Source organism: Pseudophryne corroboree, chromosome 6 (genome assembly GCF_028390025.1).
Source record: "Pseudophryne corroboree isolate aPseCor3 chromosome 6, aPseCor3.hap2, whole genome shotgun sequence".
NCBI classification, from domain to species: domain Eukaryota; kingdom Metazoa; phylum Chordata; class Amphibia; order Anura; family Myobatrachidae; genus Pseudophryne; species Pseudophryne corroboree.
The window spans coordinates 421,762,117-421,782,811 of record NC_086449.1 but is presented as its reverse complement, the minus strand read 5'-3'; the positions used below and the strand labels follow the sequence as shown (position 1 = coordinate 421,782,811).

General features: G+C 40.4%; 1 protein-coding gene across 12 annotated transcripts in view; it reads right to left on the bottom strand.

The window, feature by feature from the left end:
* The window catches only part of MAGI2 (membrane associated guanylate kinase, WW and PDZ domain containing 2), a 1,309,326-nt gene that overhangs the window by 135,579 nt on the left and 1,153,052 nt on the right, over positions 1-20,695 (bottom strand). For 10 of the 12 annotated variants that reach the window (XM_063926958.1, XM_063926965.1, XM_063926966.1 and 7 more), the window contains 3 exons: positions 14,247-14,288; positions 11,019-11,110; positions 6,961-7,153 (listed from right to left, as the gene is read on the bottom strand). In XM_063926958.1, the coding sequence (XP_063783028.1) occupies positions 6,961-7,153; positions 11,019-11,110; positions 14,247-14,288 (327 nt within the window). The remainder of the gene's footprint in view (positions 1-6,960; positions 7,154-11,018; positions 11,111-14,246; positions 14,289-20,695) is intronic. The other 2 variants (XM_063926960.1, XM_063926957.1) reach the window with 1 other exon arrangement.

Sequence of the window (20,695 nt, the reverse complement as noted above, 5' to 3'; positions counted from 1 at the left end):
CTGTTACTTCTTACTACCTCAAGTTATGATGGTTGCACAAAAGACCTAATCACACCCATTTTCAATAAATATATGACACATTTCTATGTACACCGTCCCATAACAGGTCAATGTAAAATGCACTTCCAATTACATATTTTTCATAAACCGAAATCAGTGTCGGACAGACGAGTCAGGAAAGCATTTCAATGCTAAAGCACTTTTTAGTAACACATTTGCTTTGTGCATTTCAAAACCATGAATATTGGCTGATTATTTGCACTTTCCTAGAACTTGCACAGTGATCACTGTAGATCCTCTTGAAAAGTAAATCTGTTGTGTGACGTTGCTTCAAATAGGGGACAGGTCTTTTTTTCCCTCTCCCCCAGTCTCTATTGAAGACATAATAATTAAAAACTTTGAATAGAAACAGCAGTGAATCAGACTTATGTTACATTAAAGCAGGGAATTAATGAATGGGTCCAAATAAATGTTGTGACATTGACACATGGAAAAATATTCGTTATGGTGAAACTTACCATTGATAACGTTATTTCTCCTAAGTCCACAGGATCCACAGGATAACACTGGGATATGATGACGCGACAGCGGATATGCACCAATCGGTCATAGCATTCGGCCTCCCAGCATGCAACGGGCTCATCCATAAATCCCCGCCTCCTGGCTCAGGCAAATCTGTTGTTTTTCCAAAGCTCAAGGCAGGAGCATCATAGAGAGCCCTAATCAGGTGAGAAGAACACACATGCACACCCTTCCGTACAAGAGGGAAGAGGTTAGTGAGTGAAAGGATCCTCAAATCAGGTGCATCCGGATGGGATTCCTGTGGATCCTGTGGACTTAGAAGAAAATACGTTATCAACGGTAAGTTTTACCATAATGAATATTTCTCTGGCAGGGTCCACAGGTTATCCACAGGATAACATTGGGATGTCCCAAAGCAATTTAGTGGTGGGGACGCCCCTGATTGGACAGGAGAATCCTTCACCCAAATTCAGCATCCTGAGAGGCAAAGGTATCAAAGGCATAATGTCTAATGAATGTGTCAATGGAAGACCATGTGGCTGCCTTACATATCTATTCTGCTGAAGCACCACGTTGTGAGCAGAGACATTAGCCGGAACAGGGAGATCAGCTTGAGTGTATGCTTCTGAAATTTTCATCCCAAAGCCACTTCGCCAGTGTCTGCATATCAGCAGGCAATCCTCTTCTGTGAAATCCGTAGAGAACAAAAGAGTGTCTGTCTTTCTGATGGCACTGGTATGAACCACGTAGATCCTTAAGGCATGGACTATGTCCAATGATGCATCTCCCACAGAAAGGTCCGGCCCCTGTAGGGCCAGGAGTATAATTTCTTTGTTAAGGTGGAATTTAGGCACCACTTTAGGAAGATACCCAGATTTGGTTCTGAGAACCGCTCTATCTGCATAAAAAAATCAGAAATGGAGGGCAACATAACAATTGCCCTAAATCTGAAACTCTTCTAGCTTAAGAAATAGCCAGTAGAAAGAGAACTTTAGCTATTCAACCATTTAAGATCCACTCTTTTTAGTGGTTCAAATGGGGCAACTTGAAGGACCTTTAGGACTAACCTTAAGTCCCAAGGCACTGTAGGAGGAGCAAAAGGAGGTTGAATCTGCAGCATTCCCTGGAAAAAAGCGCATACATCCCGTAGGTTAGCAATTTTCCTTTTGGAACCATACAGTCAATGCTGACACTTGTACTCTCAAGGAGCCACCCGCAGACCTTAGTTCTGCCAAAAGGAATGCTAAGACTCTGAAATTCTGAAACCTAAGGTCAAATTTCCAGTCACTGCAACATTGAATATAGGCTCGCCGTCTTTGGTGATAATGTGAGTTAAGGAAGGTTTCCTTACTCTGAGAATTTTTTAAATTACCTGTTGTGAGATCCTCTTGCTTTCAGGATGGAAGTCTCAAGAGCTACGCTGTCAAAGACAGTTGATCCAAGGGCTTGTAATAGCAAGGACCCCGTGCCAGCAGATCTGGATGTTGAGGGAGTAGAAATGGAGCATCCATCGACATCCTCTGCAGATCTGTGTAACACTGCCTTCTGGACCAAGCCGGAACTATTAGTATCATGGCACCCTTACCTTGTCTTACCTTTCGCATCACCGTGGGTCACAGGGCGATTGGTGGAAACACATATGCCAGAAGAATGTCCCATCTCACTCACAGGTCATCCACAAAGGTCGCTCTGGGATCCTTTGTTCTTGACACATATGCGGAAACTGTGTTGTTCCGACAGGACGCCATGAGATCTATCTTCGGTAACCCCTATTGTCTACCAGAGTTTGTAAGACCTTGGGATGTAAAACCCATTCGAGAATGAGTGGCGTGTCTACTGAGAAAATCAGTTTCCCAGTTTAGGACTCCCGGAATGAATACTGCGGATAAGGCTGGATAATGAAGTTCTGCCCACCTTAACGTGTGACTGACCTTCATTGTGTTTTGGCTGCGAGTTCCTCCCTGATGGTTGAGGTATGCTACTGCCATTACATTGTCCGAGCGGATTTGAACTGGTTTCCCCTGAAAGATGTTCTTTGCCTGAATAAGTAGCATATATATGGCCTGAAGTTCCAATATATTTATTGGCAAGCAACTTTCTTCCTTGGTCCACTGCCCCTGGAAGCAACTTGTTCCTGACACTGCTCTCCAGCCCTGAAGGCTGGCATCTGTTGTCAGAGTTTCCCAATCTGATATCCAAAGGAGTCTCCCTTTGTCCAGATAGGGGGGGTAATTCCAAGTTGATCGCAGCAGGATTTTTGATAGCAATTGGGTAAAACCATGTGCACTGCAGGGGGGGCAGATATAACATTTGCAGAGAGAGTTAGATTTGGGTGGGTTATTTTATTTCTGTGCAGGGTAAATACTGGCTGCTTTATTTTTACACTGCAAATTAGATTGCAGATTGAACACACCCCACCCAAATCTAACTCTCTCTGCACATGTTATATCTGCCTCCCCTGCAGTGCACATGGTTTTGCCCAATTGCTAACAAAAATCCTGCTGCGATCAACTTGGAATTACCCCCAGGATGTCTATAGCCACCAGGCTATTGCCCTCCTTACTTCCAGAGGAAAGACCACAATCTGCCTTTTTATTGTCTGATGAAAACCATTCCACTTGGAAAAGATCAGACGTTGCAGATGTATCGAGTGGAACAGAGTATACTCCATCATGTCGAATGTCTACACCATCAATCCCATCACACGCATTGCCGTGTAAATGGATACCGTTTGACTGTGTAGCAACTCCTGAATCCTTGAATGAATATTGGATATTTTGTTCAGAGGTAAAATTACTCTCTGAATACCCTATTCCAACACAGCCCCCAAGTGAGTCATCCGTTGTGACGGAACCAGAGATGACTTTGCCCAAACTATGAGCCAATCGTTTCACTGCAAACTAGTTATTGTCTGTTGCAGATGACACTGAAGCCATTCCTCAGATTATGCCAGGATTAATAAGTCATTGAGGTATGGAAAAATACTTATCCCCTGCTAACTGAGATAAGATGTCATTACCACCATAATTTTTGTGAATACTCTGGGAGCTGTGGCCAGTTCAAATTGTAGGAACTGAACTGAAAAAAATGCTGTTGGAGGATTGCAATTTAAGATAGCGCTGATGGGACAGTGCTATAAGCACATGTAGGTAAGCCCCCTGGATCTCCGGGAATACCATAAAAACCTCCAGCTCCATGGCCAAAATAATGGAACATAAAGTCTCCATATGAACCCGAGGCACCCAAATGTATTAGTTCAGCACTTTGAGATAGAGTATGGGCCGGAACGACCCATTTGGCTTCTGGACTAGAACTAGGTTGTAATAAACTCTGTCCTCGTTGTGCATGAAAAACTGGATTATTTCTCCTGACTGAAACAACTGCTGAACTGCCTCTTGCAAAGCCCTGGCCTACTTTTCCACTGAAGACGGGCTGGTACAAAAAACCTTTGAGGAGGGTGTTTCTTGAAAGCAAATGCATAACCATGAAATACCACTTCTTGCACCCAGGCATCTGTGGTAGACTGCAGCCAGATCTGTGCAAACTGAAGAAGTTGGCCTTCCACCCTGAGGTTCCCCAGGTGGAGGCCCGCACCATCAGGCTGATGGCTTATCTTCTGATTTCGAAGCCGGTCCTCTGGTAGCCCAATGCTTTTTAGTCTTACCAGACTTGTCAGAGTGAGACTGTTTGCCCTAACCCTTTCCTTTTTCTTGAGTCCAAAAGGGGCGAAAAGCTGGAAATCTAGGCTTGGATTTGTGTGTGGAAAAAAAACTATACTTCCTTGGAATCTGTTTCTGACTCCAAAATACTGTTTAATTCTTTACCAAAAAGAATATCTCCAGTAAAAGGCAAAGACTCCAGAACCTTCTTGGATTCTGAGTCAGCCTTCCATGTACGTAATCAGACCACTCTGTGAGCTGCTACTGCCTGAGAGGCCATTGTACCCATATCCAAAGCTGCTTCTTCCATAAAATTAGCCGCCTGTTTGATATGTGCAATAGGGGGGTTTTGCTCTCTAGATGCCATTGAAAGATCATCCTTCAATGCATCAGCCCAGGCTGCCATTGCTTTTGCCATCCATGCTGAAGCCATGGCTGGTTTTAGGATTTCCCCAGACAAAGAGAAAATGGTTTTTAGAAAACCCTCTATTTTCCTATCCGTGACATCATTTACTGATGTTGAAGGCAGAGGCGATGTAGATTTTCACACCAATTTAATGACATGCGTATCTACTTTGGGAGACACCTCCCCTTGTTAAACAGTCCCCAGCTGGAAGAGGATAATGGGAATTCCATTTCTTTGGAATCCTAAACTTCTTAGTGGGCGTAACCCAGATCTCTTGCATAATTTCCATCAGCTGATCTGACCCAGGAAACTCAGTCCTAATTGTTATGGGACGTGTAAACACAGGTGCCTTAGATTTTTACAAACGCTCTGCTGCCTCTTCGAAGGATATAATGGCTTTCATAGTACTATTTAGCTGAGGTACATCCACTGAGATGATGCCTTCCTCCTCGTCTCTGTATGTAGACCCGGAATGTGATGAGTCCTCATCCTCTGACCAGTCCTCATCTCAAACATTTGTAGACTGTGAAGATGTTGTTTCATGTCTATGTGATTTACTTACCACCAGCCTTTCAGCCTGCTTTTGTTGAGATGCTGCCAATTCCTGTGCTGGATGTGATAAACCCCAAGTGGAATGTTGCATGTAAAGGTTAATAGGGTAGCCTATCCCTGGTATAAGAGCTGGCATTAATCGCTCGGCTATAATGGATAATGTCTGTGCAAAAGTAGCCCATGGGGGTTAAACTTGAACTTGTGCCTGCCTTGGCTATTTAAAAGGCTTAGGTGAAAACTAAAACAATTTGCACATAATCCATTATGAACCCAATCGTGAGAGGTTAGCCCAGCTTTGCAATATAAACATGACATGAGTGTTGGTGTTGCTGTAGAAAGTGTATTTTCCTCTCCCTTGCCGCTCTTAGACATGATAAATAAATCACACATCTGTACAGTGTTAACTACACTATTTGTGACTGTAATCACTTTAAAATTTGTTAAAGTGACATACAATCTGACGCTACCCTACTTTGCACCAGCATTGAGGATCGGAATACACAGAAAACTGACAGAATTATAGTAAAGTCGGCAATCACACTAGCAATCAGTCACAGGTTATACCTTAGTATAATAAGAAATATGAGCACATCATCAAATACAAATACATTTCAAGTATGTAGGAGAACATATTACTGCATTACCTTATATAGGAGTTTTAAACGTATTCAGTCACACAGCAAAAGAAAACAGCAGCAATACTTATCAGACTCATATGCATCAGGCACTTATCCAACTATTGGTACTCAAAGGTGGATAGGGACTTAGTGCTATATCACCCGAGCCAGGAGAGTGGGATACAGGGAGCCTTTATCCCGCTTACAGGATGAATCAATACGTTAGGGAACACTGAGTGGATCCAGATGCTAATAATGTACACAACTGCCCCGTGAACCTACAGTGAACACAGATGCCCAAGTGAACACTGACGCAACAGTCACGTCTGCCTATGCTGCGACTGGGTCTCCTTAGATACACAGCATCTCAGATGGAAGCGGGAACTCAGTTCATGGCGGGAGACTCTGAGGTAACTGGTCATGAACCGTGGGGGAGGGATGACCAAGGGAGCATCTAACTTCCCACTGCTGACATCAACCCTAGGGATCGCGGCCTCATACTACCCCTGGAACCTATGATCTCTGAGGCCTAGCGCTGTGTCCGTGTTCCCCTACTAAGCGGAACCGATGCCTTATCTTCTGCCCATGCTCTGGCCACAGCCTGGTAACGTCTGCTGGACTTGCAAAGTACATCCGACACATTTGCCCGCCGAAACAGCACTCTACACATGGGCAAGCGCTGCCGCGACCCGGCAGGGAGTTGTTGGAGCGACTCTTTCCAAGGTACGTATAACACATTATTTAAAAAGATCGCCCAGAAAAATAGTAAGACGATAAAAAACAAACAAAAACAAAAAACAAAAAAAGCTTATAGCTGCTAAAAAAAACAGCAGCCCATTGACCATGGTCTGGCTCTTGCCGCACCAAACAAAAAACTGATTTGCCTGAGCCAGGAGGCGGGCATATATAGACGGGCCCATTGCATGCTGGGAGGCCGAAAGCTTTGACAGATTGGTGCAAATCCGCTGTTGCGTCATCATATCCCAATATTATCCTGTGGATAAACTGTGGACCCTGCTAGAGAAACAATCACTTTATATAGCTGTGCAATATAGCAGAATAACATAAATGTGTATATTGCACTTATACAGAATAATGTTCCTATAAGAAGCAGAAATAGTATTTTTTATTCGGTTGAGTCCGTATTGTGGATTGTTCTGCTCCGTGTTACGCTGCTCTCGTTATAATGCTGTGTCTCACATACCTATAGATAGCACCTTTCGTCTCACAGTAAGGTTGACTTGTCCATTACGAGCAGCGTTATGCATGAGATCAATCACATATCGGTGAGTTTTGCCAGCAACTGGGATTCCATCTACATATAACAATTCGTCACCAGGACGTAGACGGCCATCTCTATCCGCTGAACCCATGGCTATTACTGCACCAATTAAAATCTGAAGGAGAGAAATGTTTGAATGCACATGTCGCACACAAAGTTCTACATATACAGCAACGTTTAGGCAGTGGCATGATTATTACTTTGCAAACATTTATGAACAATGTAAATGCAAAAAAGTATCAATATCAACAGATGGAACTTCTACTTCTTTGGGCTTGATTCAATTCAGCGCGGATAGAACTCCCGGTGCTATTCAATTCAATTCAATGTGATGTCCGACGAGAGGGTTTCTTCTTGCACCCCTGCAGGGGAGCGAGCAGAAATGCAGCAAAAGTGCTGGCGTGATGCTGATTTTCGCCCTTAGCTTGGCAGAAACAGCATCGCGCTGGGCACTTTAATCGGAGCATGCTGGTTCTCGCGACTAAACACCCTGTGTAGTCAGAGAGAACCGGCCTTCTCCAACATGACAGTGCGCTGACTTGAATAGCACCAAGAGCTAACTCCTGGCGCTATTCAATCCACACTGAATTGAATTGAGCCCATTGTGACTGAAAGATTAGCCACCTATGCAATCATCCTTAGTGTTATCTTTGGAAATTAAGCAAAGCATCAGCAGAGTCCCAATGCATACAAAGAAACAGATTCCATGACTCACACCACTAGATTGAAACATATTAAATGTTTCCAATATCAGTTCAAAATTCCACAAGGGCACATGTTGACACATCATCTCTGTCTCTAGCTGTTTGTCTTGCTTATTTATCAGAGTATAGCTACCTAAAGGTGACACCTCTTACCCTGTAGAGATTTAAACTATTAGACCAATAAAGTGAATCATTGTCCTGTAATGAGTGCCATAGAATATTTTGCTAAAAAAAAAGGAGTTATATAAATCATTCTCTGTTTCTGGTAAGACTATAGAAGACTACAGAAGGTGACCACTGGTCAGCCAATATTGTTTTTCCTGTATTCAGACCATTTTTATTTGAGACAAGAAAAAAAAAGTAACTATTTTTTGCTACAGAACCAACGTGGAAAGAGCATTGGTTGTGTTTTCATAATTTAGGCCAATACTGCTATTACACCAGGGGTTCCGTCTCTGACATACACCGTAATCATGCTATTTTTACATCAAATATTACTCATTCTCTTCATTTCTTATATTTTTCTGACAAGTGCAGGATAAAACATTCATACTCTTAGACAAGGTTCCAAGCGGAGTTCTTTTTAAATGTTTCTGCTCTAAATCTTTAACAATAGAACTTCAAACATGAAAAAGCCCAACAAAGCAGCGATGTTAAACTTTTAGAATCACACTTCAAACCTAAAAGCTCTACAGATAAATGTAACCATTACACAAGCTGTGAGACGTTCTCTGCATAAGGAAAAGTGTTCTCGCGAATCATTTTGTTCCTAGAATGTTTAGCTAGCTTTGCAAATATACTTTCATTTATTTAAGAAAACATATACAGGTAGTACTACAGTACAGCTATTTAATTATTTTTAATGCATGTTATAGAGGCGTACAGTTTTGTTAACAGTAATAAGCTGCTGCCTGTATCCTGCCGTATATCTGTTCGACATGTCAAGTCATTGACTTCCAGAAACAAACAGCCTTTTTATTAGTATAATATGCTATAGCATATTTGCATCATTTATATATCATTCATGGACTTAAAAAGGGAGAATCAGAGCAGAACCTTTTCATTATTCCATAGATTACAATGCTCATGTCATTTTCTTAGCATACAGCCTTATACTGTTCCTTTAGAGACATAATCATGGCAGCCTCCAATAAGCAAATACTTAGTTTACATATATAATAGTCTCTCTTGAATTTAGTTTAATGATGGTGGACAAAAGGAAAGCACATTTTTGACATACATCCTTCCAGCATGTGCGGTTTCGGTTTGTGTTCTAATTATGTCATAAAATGCCAGCAAATCAAGGGTCAAGTACAAAATGGTGGCAAGGGCAACACCAGATATTAAAATGATTTAAAAAAGTGACTTTAATAAGTCAGACAGATGTATGACTTTTGTAGAAAATTCAGAAAAGTTCTTCATAATGAATACTGATCCTAACAGGGATATTAAATTTCTGCTGATGAAAGCTTCGGGTTAAAATACCAAATGTTTCATCAATGTTTTTTCACCTGGAAAAAAAACATCCTTTTCACCCAAAAACATGCAGGCTCAGCAAAACTGTTTTCGGGGATTTTGCTTCGCCGCGCCGGCTTATAGGGGCTAATTTAATAGTCCTCCCACCGGCGATACTTTTCACCCGACAGTATGTGCGGGTAATTGAATATACCTGTAAGTGTGCTACCTTTCCCCAGATATGATACATTTTCCTGAGGAACAAAACTTAATAAAAATGCTTGTCTGGAACACTGTACTCAGTAACAAAGACCGCTGAATGTACTCATGTTTTGCCAGCAGTAAGGTCTAGGGTGATATCATTGCGTAATTACATACTCAGGATCATAATGACCATACGTGGCGATATAGATCAATGTCTGCAGATTAATAATATGATTATGTTGCCATGAAACCTGAGGCCCTTGCCATTCCTTTCAGAACTCAGTACTACCTAGTCTCATGTGTAGGATATACCTAATCTAGTTGCCTTACCCTTTGCTCCCTCTCCCCCAGTTTTTGCTCTCCACCCTACTAAACAACATGCAGTTCCCCCTAAAAAAATAATCTTAACATGTTCTTGTTGTAGGGGGTCTCTTTTGTTTTCTTAATTAAAAGGATTATTTTTTTTAAAAAGGAAAGAAATAATGACCTGCAACTACTACCCCTGTGTTCCATTTTCTCTATGTGAGAATAATTCTGAATGTACTGAGCTAATACCGATATCTGGATTTCCATACTGTATGGATGCAGCATAGATTTCAGAAGGCTAATATTTAGGCAAGAGTACATTTTATTCCTGTGGTTTTTCATGTTTATCACACTTTTAGCATGAAACATTTCCGTTATAATGAATAGGCTTTTCCATTACTAATATGTATTCGTCTTTAAGAGCTGTGTGTAGATCATATTTCCAATGTACTTTCATTTTAGAGATAGGATTCCAGAATGGGGTTTTTAATCCATACTCCTCAAATTCATACTTTTGAAGCTTATCCCTTCAAAGGAAAGACTGACAAGCTGAATATATAAATGCATATATTAGACAGTGCTTGAGAAATAATGATGCTTTGAATTATATTGAAGATTTAAGGCAATTCACACTGTCCTGTATTTACACACCCCTGCCTGACCTGAAAGTTAAACTGCAGGGGCTTCACAATGCAATAAAATGTCACTTGCGAATGCGTACAGTAGGTGAATATACTCTAGGTTAAGATTGTTGCTGTACGGCACATGTGTAACTTTTTAGATGGGCATTACACTGGTTTTAGGCATATAAGACATATGTAACCTACTGTATAAATCATGCAGTAACAATTATGAGTATCCATTACAAAAATACAATATAGGGGAACTCAGGGAATCACTATACATTGTCACCTGACCACATCTGCTTGAAAACAGATTTGCATTGTGGAATTCATACATACAGTACATACATACATATAGATAAAACAAGAACAGAAATTTTGTTCCAGACCCAGAAATATAAGTGCATTTGGGTTGAATAAACTTGTCACGTTCCTTTGTGCTGCTTTAAGTTAAATACACAATAGAAATTATTAAGAACAAAGAAATGTTCTAATTGACTAAAGCAGAAAGGCAAAGTTTATTTTGTGGAACATGGAAGATCTTTTTAAACATCTTTTTCTAATTGGGGTGACTTCACTGAAGAACGGTTTCAGTAATTTTGAAAATGGTGCTAACAAGTGGTTGTAATGGGCCCTTCTCTTGCTTCACGTGCAGTGTATATACTTCCAGGTATAAGGAAACACTTACAGGCTGACCAGGCTCATCTCCTCCAAGTATCCTGAAACCAAATCCAGACTCCTGCCGTCTAAGATGAACATCCAATTCCTTATAATCGGGTCCTGTTAAATAAATCAAATAGTCTTTAATGAAAACAAACCACATAAATGTACACACACTAGACACACAATATCCAGATATTAAAAGGACTTTGTATTAATGAAGAATGGTTCATGGATGTTATTAATTTGACATGGATAACACAATAACAAGTGAAAAAACAGAACATTAAGGGACCATGACAAACTGACATCGATATAGTGTTATCCAACATGCTAATTACATTACACGGTACAAAAGAAAAGGTTAATTCCAAGTGAACTGGCAATTTCACTACTAGACAAATATATGTGGTGTAAAAATAACATTTAAACCATTCACAACATGCTGCTATTAGTTTATCTACAGTCATGAAGTGTTCTCAGGGTAATTGTTAAAACTTGTAGAAAACTGTATTGCTGACTGCAGGGCAAACCCCAGATACACAATCGGGGACCCGTGTGCAGACTCCAGGTGGGCCCCCTCCTCTCCATGGCGCAGCAGACTCTGGCATTGTGCTAGAGTCTACTGAGCATGCGCAGGTCTCTGGAAACATGGCAACCGCCATATTATGGAGACTAATCACTACTGCAACATGGGGCTCTGGAAAGGTAAGTAATAAAACGTGGGTGCAGCGTGTGTGGTGTGGGGTGTGCCGCACACATTGCACCCATTCTAGAAACACCAGTTCACACAATACATCGCAGTAAGGGGCTGATTCAGAGGAGATTTGGTCACAAAAGACTGATGTTTTGTGGTGTGCACATGTGTAAGAGTGGCAGTGTGCATGTGCCGTGATACTGTTGTGACACCGGTCACAGTGTGTTGTTAGTCGCAGTTTCATTAACAGACTACAGGCATTTGGGGCAGTGACAGACAGTGTTGTTGAAAACAACCCCATTTTGAGGTCTACTGAAGCCAGCCACTATGTCTTTATACACAGTTTCATTGGCACTGGCAACCTGGTTGTGGCGGACACTGAGCAAAATTAGGGTCACTCAGTTGTATGATGGTCCACGCAATGTCCCTGATGGTTCTCTGATGCTGTATTTACGTATGCATGCAGTGGATGTGAGAAGCCGGTGGTAGGCATCTCATTATGCAGTGCTGCAGGCGCCGTCTGTTGTAATGTTTCAGATACACGGGCACAGAAAGCACAAGCTGAGACTGAATAGAAGTCTGGATAGTATTTTTCTTGGCTTATATGCACAACTGTGTAATCAATCACACTCACTTTATCTGAATGATGGCAAGAACAGTTACATAATTATGCTGCAGATTACAGGTTTTGCAGCTGACATGTATGTAGTTAAATACGTAACATAATTACATATTTGCCACTGTTGATGGAAGACATGTTATCTTTTACTTGATACTCTGACACACTATATTAAGCAAGTGTTTCCTGTTGCTAACTTTTCTTCAATACCTTTTGTTTTATTATTACATGCTTTAATTCCTTTCAATCATTGACTGTCTCAGGAAGAGATATCGTTGCTGTTCTACATATTTTCAGGAATATGGTGGCTAAATAAGCATGGATGTAGGCATCCAAAGTGAATTTTTCCAAGACACAATTCATTAGAACACTATATAAAACATCACAAGAACGATACAATACTAATTTTACTAACTCCTAAACGTATTCCTGTTCACAGCAACTATCTCAAACTATTATACTGTAGAAGTTACAGTGCATATCAACCTAGTTAAAATATTAGTGACCAATACATTTACATTTAATAAATGTAATGTGGCATACAGCGAATCTTACTCAATTTTAAATGTATTGTACTTGCAACATTTGTATTTGCTACAATAATATTAAAAGGCTACACCCAAAATATTAAATTAAAATAGTTGTTTATTATTGGATATGTCCATGCTTCGTCTATTAACAATTTTACACACATGCACACCACCAGCCCTCAACTGAAAATTATCCAATTAGTAGTGCTCATTTTTTTTTAAAAGTATTGCTATCGGGATTTATGAACAATTTGTCATTATTGGGCTACCCAATTACAGTCCATTTTTATCAGCAGAAACATGTCCTCTTATTGGGCAAGAACACATGGGATCTGGGATAAGTAGCTGGACTTGTGTGTCATCATGGAAAAACAGGGCTGTTATCGCGGATTATGGTTCGCGTGTCAATAAGTGCCGGCATTGGGGCTAATTGGATAGTCCTCGATGTATCTATTACCCAGAGTAAATTACCAAAGTAATAGAAAGTATGTTAACAAAAGTATTTTCCAATTTAGTTGTAATATTTTGGCACTAGAAAGTTTATGGATTCTATAAGTTATATGAATTTTCAGGTGTCTGGTATGTTGCTTTTTTTCTTTTAGTTTTCTTTTAAATTTTAAAGCAGCAGTTCTCAACATTAATACTAACGTTTACCCAACAGGACATGTTTTGAATATTTCTATCTGTGGAAGCAGGTGGGATAGTTAACAAAATAGGGTAACTCACCTGTGCATGATTAAAGACCGCCACAAAACATGACCTGTTGGTGGTACTTGAGGACAGGAGTTTAGAACTACTGGTTTAAGTGATCACTCAGAAATAAAAAAAAATTATTAGTGTACTCTAAATAATTCTATTTACAAGTATGGAATAAGGTTTTGTTGTAAGTTTTTATAGTGGACTAATATGGTGTCTATGTACTATGGGAGGTATCCAATTACCTGCAGTCACTGACCACGGGTAATTACTTCCCCGGGGGCTATCCAATTAGCCCTGATAAACCGGCTTGAGCAGAAACATACTATTTCATTAGCGTCAGTTGTAACTGTATACTGTGAAAATATGCATTATATTCAATAAAATTTCAAAGCTATTCCAACATTTTGAGCATCTCTAAGGTTTAATGGATGATTAAATTGAACACTGTATATTGAGTGATATAATAAATAAATAAATATAGTTTGTTGTAGTCTAATGCATTTAACAACTTTGTAGACTTAGCCAGTTCTGTGACTAATACATCTTGCAGTGACCAATATAAACAAATAATGAAATGAATCTAACAAAGATGTGTAACATCAAATATGACTGAATTAGTACAGAGATCAATGGACACAGGACACACATTTACAGTAAGATACAGAATGATGGACACATTTCACAGGACAATGGGTGCTGAAGAATACTTGCCAGCAGGATCCGATCTGAAACCAGCTCTGGGTGGCACTTGCTCTGAATAGGAAGATGAGGAATGCTCCATAAGAAATACTCCATAAGAAATATGTATTTAAACCTTCAAATACATAGCACAGTGGTTCCCAAACTTTTTTAAGTCGCGGCGCCCTAGATTATCAGAATATTTTTAACGGCACACCAAGGCCAAAAGTTTCTTATTGAGAAATTCAGAAACACAATATTACATTAAGTAAATTGTGTTTATATGTCATCCTTAGGCTCAGTAATGTGGTGAGGGACAGGATTCACTTCAGTTTGTCCACATATTTTATGATTGGAAGCTACAAGCACTTGTTTTGTTTATTACACTGACCATAAATAATTTGTATTGGTCCAGGACTATCATCTCAAGGCACCTCTACAAGTTCCTCAAGGCACCCCAGGGTGCCTAGGTACACAGTTTGAGAACCACTGGCATAGCACCTTATTCTGGTTGTGCATCAACTATATAGTACATGTAGTGTATAACGTGTATTCCAAAGACAATCCGTGCAGGTATTAAATAATTGCATAAATATTAAAGCCTATTAAAATGTGAAACAAATATGTAATCTTCCAATAATTACCAAATACTCCATTTATATTATAAAAGCTGAAAATACCACTTCGATAAGCACTATACACATATACTCTTTGAATTAAAAGATAAACAAATGAAAACTATATATATATATATATATATATATATATATATATAGTTCATGTGGAATTGGACCTAAGTCCCAATCCAAAACACGGCACTCCAGGATTTGATAAACAGGTTTCTTTTATTTATATATATATATATATATATATATATAATATGCAAAAAATTACCACATTGTGATGGCTAAGGTTTTTTTACCACATTCCTTGAGCAGCACATTCATAAAGTGTCAACGTGTCACGTTTCGGGCCTCGCAGGGTCCTGTCATCAGGACATGAAGAATGTGTAGTAGTTGAAAGGAGAGAAAAGTTTTCAAATCCTGGTGTGCCGTGTTTTGGATTGGGACTTAGGTCCAATTCTACAGGAACTGCATACTACATAGCACAAGCACACAGGTGGATGTTTGTATTGGACAGAGTGCCGGATTAAAGGAACATATTATATACACACACACACACACACACACACACACACACACACACACACACACACACACACACACACACACAGATATATATATAAAAATATGTGATAGGGTCCAGGAAGCCGGAAGATCTCGGATTTTTTTAAAGCAGCAATCATTTACATGGTTGTGCCTTGTAAATGATGGCTGCTTTAAAAAAAAAAAAACATCCGAGATCAGCCGGCATCCCGTACCTCCGGCCAACCGGACCCTATAACATGTGCCCCAAAAGGTGACAAAAGGAAAGCCCATGAAGGGAAGAAAGGACATTCCATTCCTCCTGATTTCTCATTTAGCTAACATAACAGATGTCTTACTTCCAGTATCCAATCAACAAACAGATGCATGCAGAAAAATACATTCATCCTAACAGATTACAAACATACAGCATATTAATTATAGTAAAGAATTCCTACTTAAACCATGCCACTGAAGTGCATCAAGATTTTGGTTTATACCTAATGCTCAAGTCTTTAAAAGGTCTGAATTTTTAAAAACTTGCTTCCAGGGGAAAGATGACACTTACAATTCCAGGGACATCTGTACAAGCTTCTGTACAAAATGCCTGGAAGCAATACACGACATACTCTGTTACTAGGCTGTCTGCTTAGTAATAGGGCTGTATGGGTCACTAACCTGGACAGTAGAAAACAAGTAGAAGTGCAAAGAGGCTGACCTTGTTAGAGAATTATTGTACCAGGAAAATAATCTGCAAATCTCTCCTTATACAACTCATGTAGCTATGGTGTGGTTTTGATTTACTTTCTACAGCACTGGCAAACAAAGAAGCAGCACATTACCATCTGTCCCTTAACTGTTCTTATTGTAATTACTATGTACAACAAATCTACAATTTTAATTTCTCAGGGTATAATAATTACATTACATAGACAGGTTCTTCCGACCTAGAAGCAGTTTATTGTATTTTTGGAGTGTACTTATATTCGTTAAGTCATATATATATATATATATATATATATATATATATATATATATATGACTTAACGAATATAAGTACACTCCAAAAATACAATAAATATATATATATATATATATAGAGAGAGAGAGAGAGAGAGAGAGAGAGAGAGAGAGAGAGAGATTGTGTTGTCTATGTGACAGTACTGTTCAGATTCTTTGTAAATGAAACAAATATGCCACACAATAAGGCAGTGGAGATTCTGCATGGAACTTATGGCCAGAATGTAGCAGTGAGCGTGACAGTTATCTCACAAGCAGAATAATTGGCAGCAGGGGTATATCTAGGAGTCCGAGCGCCCTTGGCAAAGTAAGGGACTGGTGCCCCCCATATTAAAATAGGGAAGGTGCTCGTGCTGAAAAAGGGGTGTGGACACACAATAGTACTCCTGAAACAAACAGTAGTGCCACCTATTCACATTACATTGCACAATAGTGTCCATTATTCACATTATGCCACACAGTAGTACCCATTACACGTTACGCCACACACTAGAGCCCCTTATCAACTTTATGCTACACAGTAGTACCCCTTATACATATTATGCCACATAGTAATTGACAATGTTAAATTCCTTTGTCGTATAAACAACCCTTAATGAAGTCTAAGAACACAGTACGCTGTTTACTTAAGAAGTACCGTAAGGGTACGCTAGTTGCGTAACGATCGCTTAGCCGTAGGCGAGACGCTCAAGCGTCTCGTTCGCTCACGGCCCAGCGATCACAGGACAGCACGTTATTGGTGATGACTAGAGTAATGATTCGCTATGGCGTAGCGGACGCTCGAGACCACGAGGAGATCACCAGCGGCGCAGACGCTCACAACGCTATACCTTTATGTCTAAACCTATTATCAATGAAATACACAGAATACCTTAATGTGAATACAGGGTGTAAGTGCAACCTTGTGTAACCTGACTAACTACAAAAGCTGCTTGAGCGTCACCGACGCTCAAGTGAACACTTAAAACTATAGGAAATACACAGATACTGGTTTAGGGTCCAAAGCCTATTATCTGTATTATAACTATTATACTTGCAAAAAGAATCACAGTACAAATGATACACTACAATATAACAGAGACTTCCTAACCAAATAACTATACAAGAAATACAATACAATACTATGCTGATCTAATACAATACAATACTAGTCAATGGGAGATACGAGAGGAAGAGAAGGGAGAGAGAGAGAGAGAGAGAGATGGAGAGAGAGAGAGAGATTGGCTCACAGTAAGACAATATGATTACGGAGAGAAACTTACGCACAAAGGGTATGATCGCATGCGCCTCGATATCCAGCTCCCGATTATCAGCAAGAAAACCGTTGATGAGAGTGAAGTTGGATATGGTCGGCCTGCCCATTTATGCCCCACACACAATGCAATCTCATAGTCCCTACAATCCCATTGTCCATTGGACGAAGGAATTCGGCTTCGCACTATAACAAAAGGTCATAGGGTGATTCATACAGGTGGGCTGTGACGATTTCAAACAGCTCAGGTGGGTGGGAAACTAGGTTTCCCGCCGCATACCTGAGTAAGAGTAAATAATAGTGATGGACATAAACTTCTTATGTCCATAACTATTCGCACGAGCGATTAATACGCTCCAAACCAACACCGGAATATTGCTAATTAAATACTCTTCCGATGGGTACCAAACACTGCTGTATGATTCCTGTTAGACCCTTCGCACAATACAAAGAGGGATTCCTCCATTCAGGGACATTCTATATTAACCAAACTTTCAGAATCTATCAAAGGGACCATGATCTACAAACTACATTAATTGTGGAAATATGTAACGATTGGGTCGCACGCTACGACTACATACTCTTTACCGTAAATACGCATACCGATGCGAGCGGGTGCACGCATCAGCGGGTATGCGCTATCACGGGAAAGCGCACGCATGCGCAGCGCGGACCAGCGTGAGGTGCAAATATGGCAGCGTGTATAGGGATATTTTTCTGACTTTGACAGTCCACCCTTTGGCAGTCAATAATAACTGCCACCTTCTAAAATATTTCAAAAGGAGAAAAATATATGTCAGGGGTTAATTCATTTCCATGGTTGGGTAGGGGAGGAGAGAGGAGTAGGTGTGAAGAGGGTATGACCTAGTGAGATAGCAGGAGCATGTGTGTATGAGTCCATGTTTGGGGGGTCATGTATCATCGTGCCGTACGTGTTGTAAATCAAGCTTCGAGGTATTGCGAAGTATACATTTGAATTCCTTCTTATCCTGCGGTACAGGTCTGTGGATGGGCTGTCAAACTTTACCGAGCTCTTTTCGGTTTTTGAACAAAATGGGGAGCACATTTTAGTTGATGATACATGAATGGGGGAATATGTGATTGCTGATATCTGTGCCTGTATTCCCTATACTATGTGTGTTATTACCTGAGGGTTGTAGAGATGAAGATGAAGAACACTTATGGAAAATGCAATGATATTCTATGTCAGGTAAATGTACATCTGTCGTCGAAGTTTTGTTCGGTATCAGTTGAAAGTCGTCTTCTTTGCGCTGTTTTGCTCCTTAGGCATGAGCAACAAGCTTTGTCAGTGCCATCAGATTTACAAAAAAAAAAATGTTGGGCTAGCGTGAGTTTAAAAATACTAGGGAAACTGGGGATCCATGGCAAAGTTCATCAAGTGTCCATTTCTCAAGTGGTCAAAACTCTTTCTTTGGTCCATCCGTTGTCTGTATAGCGTCTCGTCAACTTCCTCGTCCAAGGGGGTCTTTTTATCTTGGAGAAAAGCAGAAAAACAGGTGAAAGAAACGGACCGTATAATCGCATTTTTCATCACATCCTGGTTTCTATCATTGGGTCATAAATCAAATCCAGGTTAATTACAGTTTCCTCACTCCTCAAGCTCATCACTTTTGTACTTTGTTTGCACCTCATTAAAGCCTGCCCGCATCTAAATATCAATCCAATAGATATAACAACACCTAAGATACATAGGAGAAATTTTCCAACATCCATTATGACTCCTTGAGCCCAGTCTCCTAAACCGGAGAACCAATTTCGCGGGTTCAACCATGACACCCAACCAGTCAGCTCATTACCTACAGCAGCAAGGGTGAGATTGTGTTTTCGACGAAATTCCCACTTCAATTGGAGAATATCGTCCATCTTTTGGTCTATGACCTCTACCGGATCCTCGGTGCTATTTGTGATATACGTGCAACACTTTATGCCGTACTGTGTTGCCAATGTAACACAATATCCGCCTGTTACTGCTGTAAGATAATTAAGAACCATCCTATGCTGAACTAGTTCTGTTTTATAAGCTTGAAGTTCTCTTCCAGTGTATCTGAACGTGTCATCATACATTTCAGTGATATTATCTAACAAATTGGCGAGTGCGGAAATGTATCTATAATTCATCACTCCTCGAGCGGTGCGAGTGAAATCTAACGCTACCAGAACCTGAATCCCGGTGGATTCATGGATAAGATCAGAGGCCGGATGCTCTAACCTTTCTGACAGTTGTCTTTTAACTCGGTGCTCGTAATGAGTGTGAGTATAAGGAGCTTGGGCACCACGGTGTATGTCCTTCATTTTGTCATGTGTAACAGTCATCACTTCAGGCAATACTTTTCCAATATAACACAATCCTTCAGAGTTTGGGGCAAGCCACTTGTACGCCTTTCTCCCGCATATGAAATATGCATCATCGGGGAGAACATATGGGACAGAGAAGGACATTACCATATTACACACCTTCCAGGTGAACTCTCCTGACCCTAATTCTTCCATCTGCTTAATGCACGTATCGGTTTGTACGATATGTGCACAGTATCCTGGTGATACTCCTCCAACTCTAGTAATCCTATTTCCTAAGGTATATCGATACCGGAAAGATTTTCCTCTACTGGCTATGTGGCGTACAAGCTCTGTATCTGTAGGCATTCTATCTGCTCTGTGTGAAAAGGTCATGGTAAGGTTGCTCCATGACACTTCCCAATTTCCCGGCTTACGGGGATTGGAGATATTAAAACATAAGAGGGACCTATCCACATGGTATTGGTGGAGCTTCAAACTAGGAGGGCTGGAGATGTTAAACCTCCGGTCCACCGGTCTCCCACCACTTAGCTCAAGTACCTCCCCTAACGTTAAAGGAAATGGTACTAGCCCTGATTTGCTATGACCCTGAGGTACTTGAGAGCATACCCAACAATCTGTTTGGTTTAATACGTTACCCACTAAGGAGTGATAGTCACTCAATGGATGCCGGTCCATATGGATATTAAAACTGGATTGGCATTTCTTTATGCACCCATCCTCAATCAAATTGTCACAGAGCCTACAGA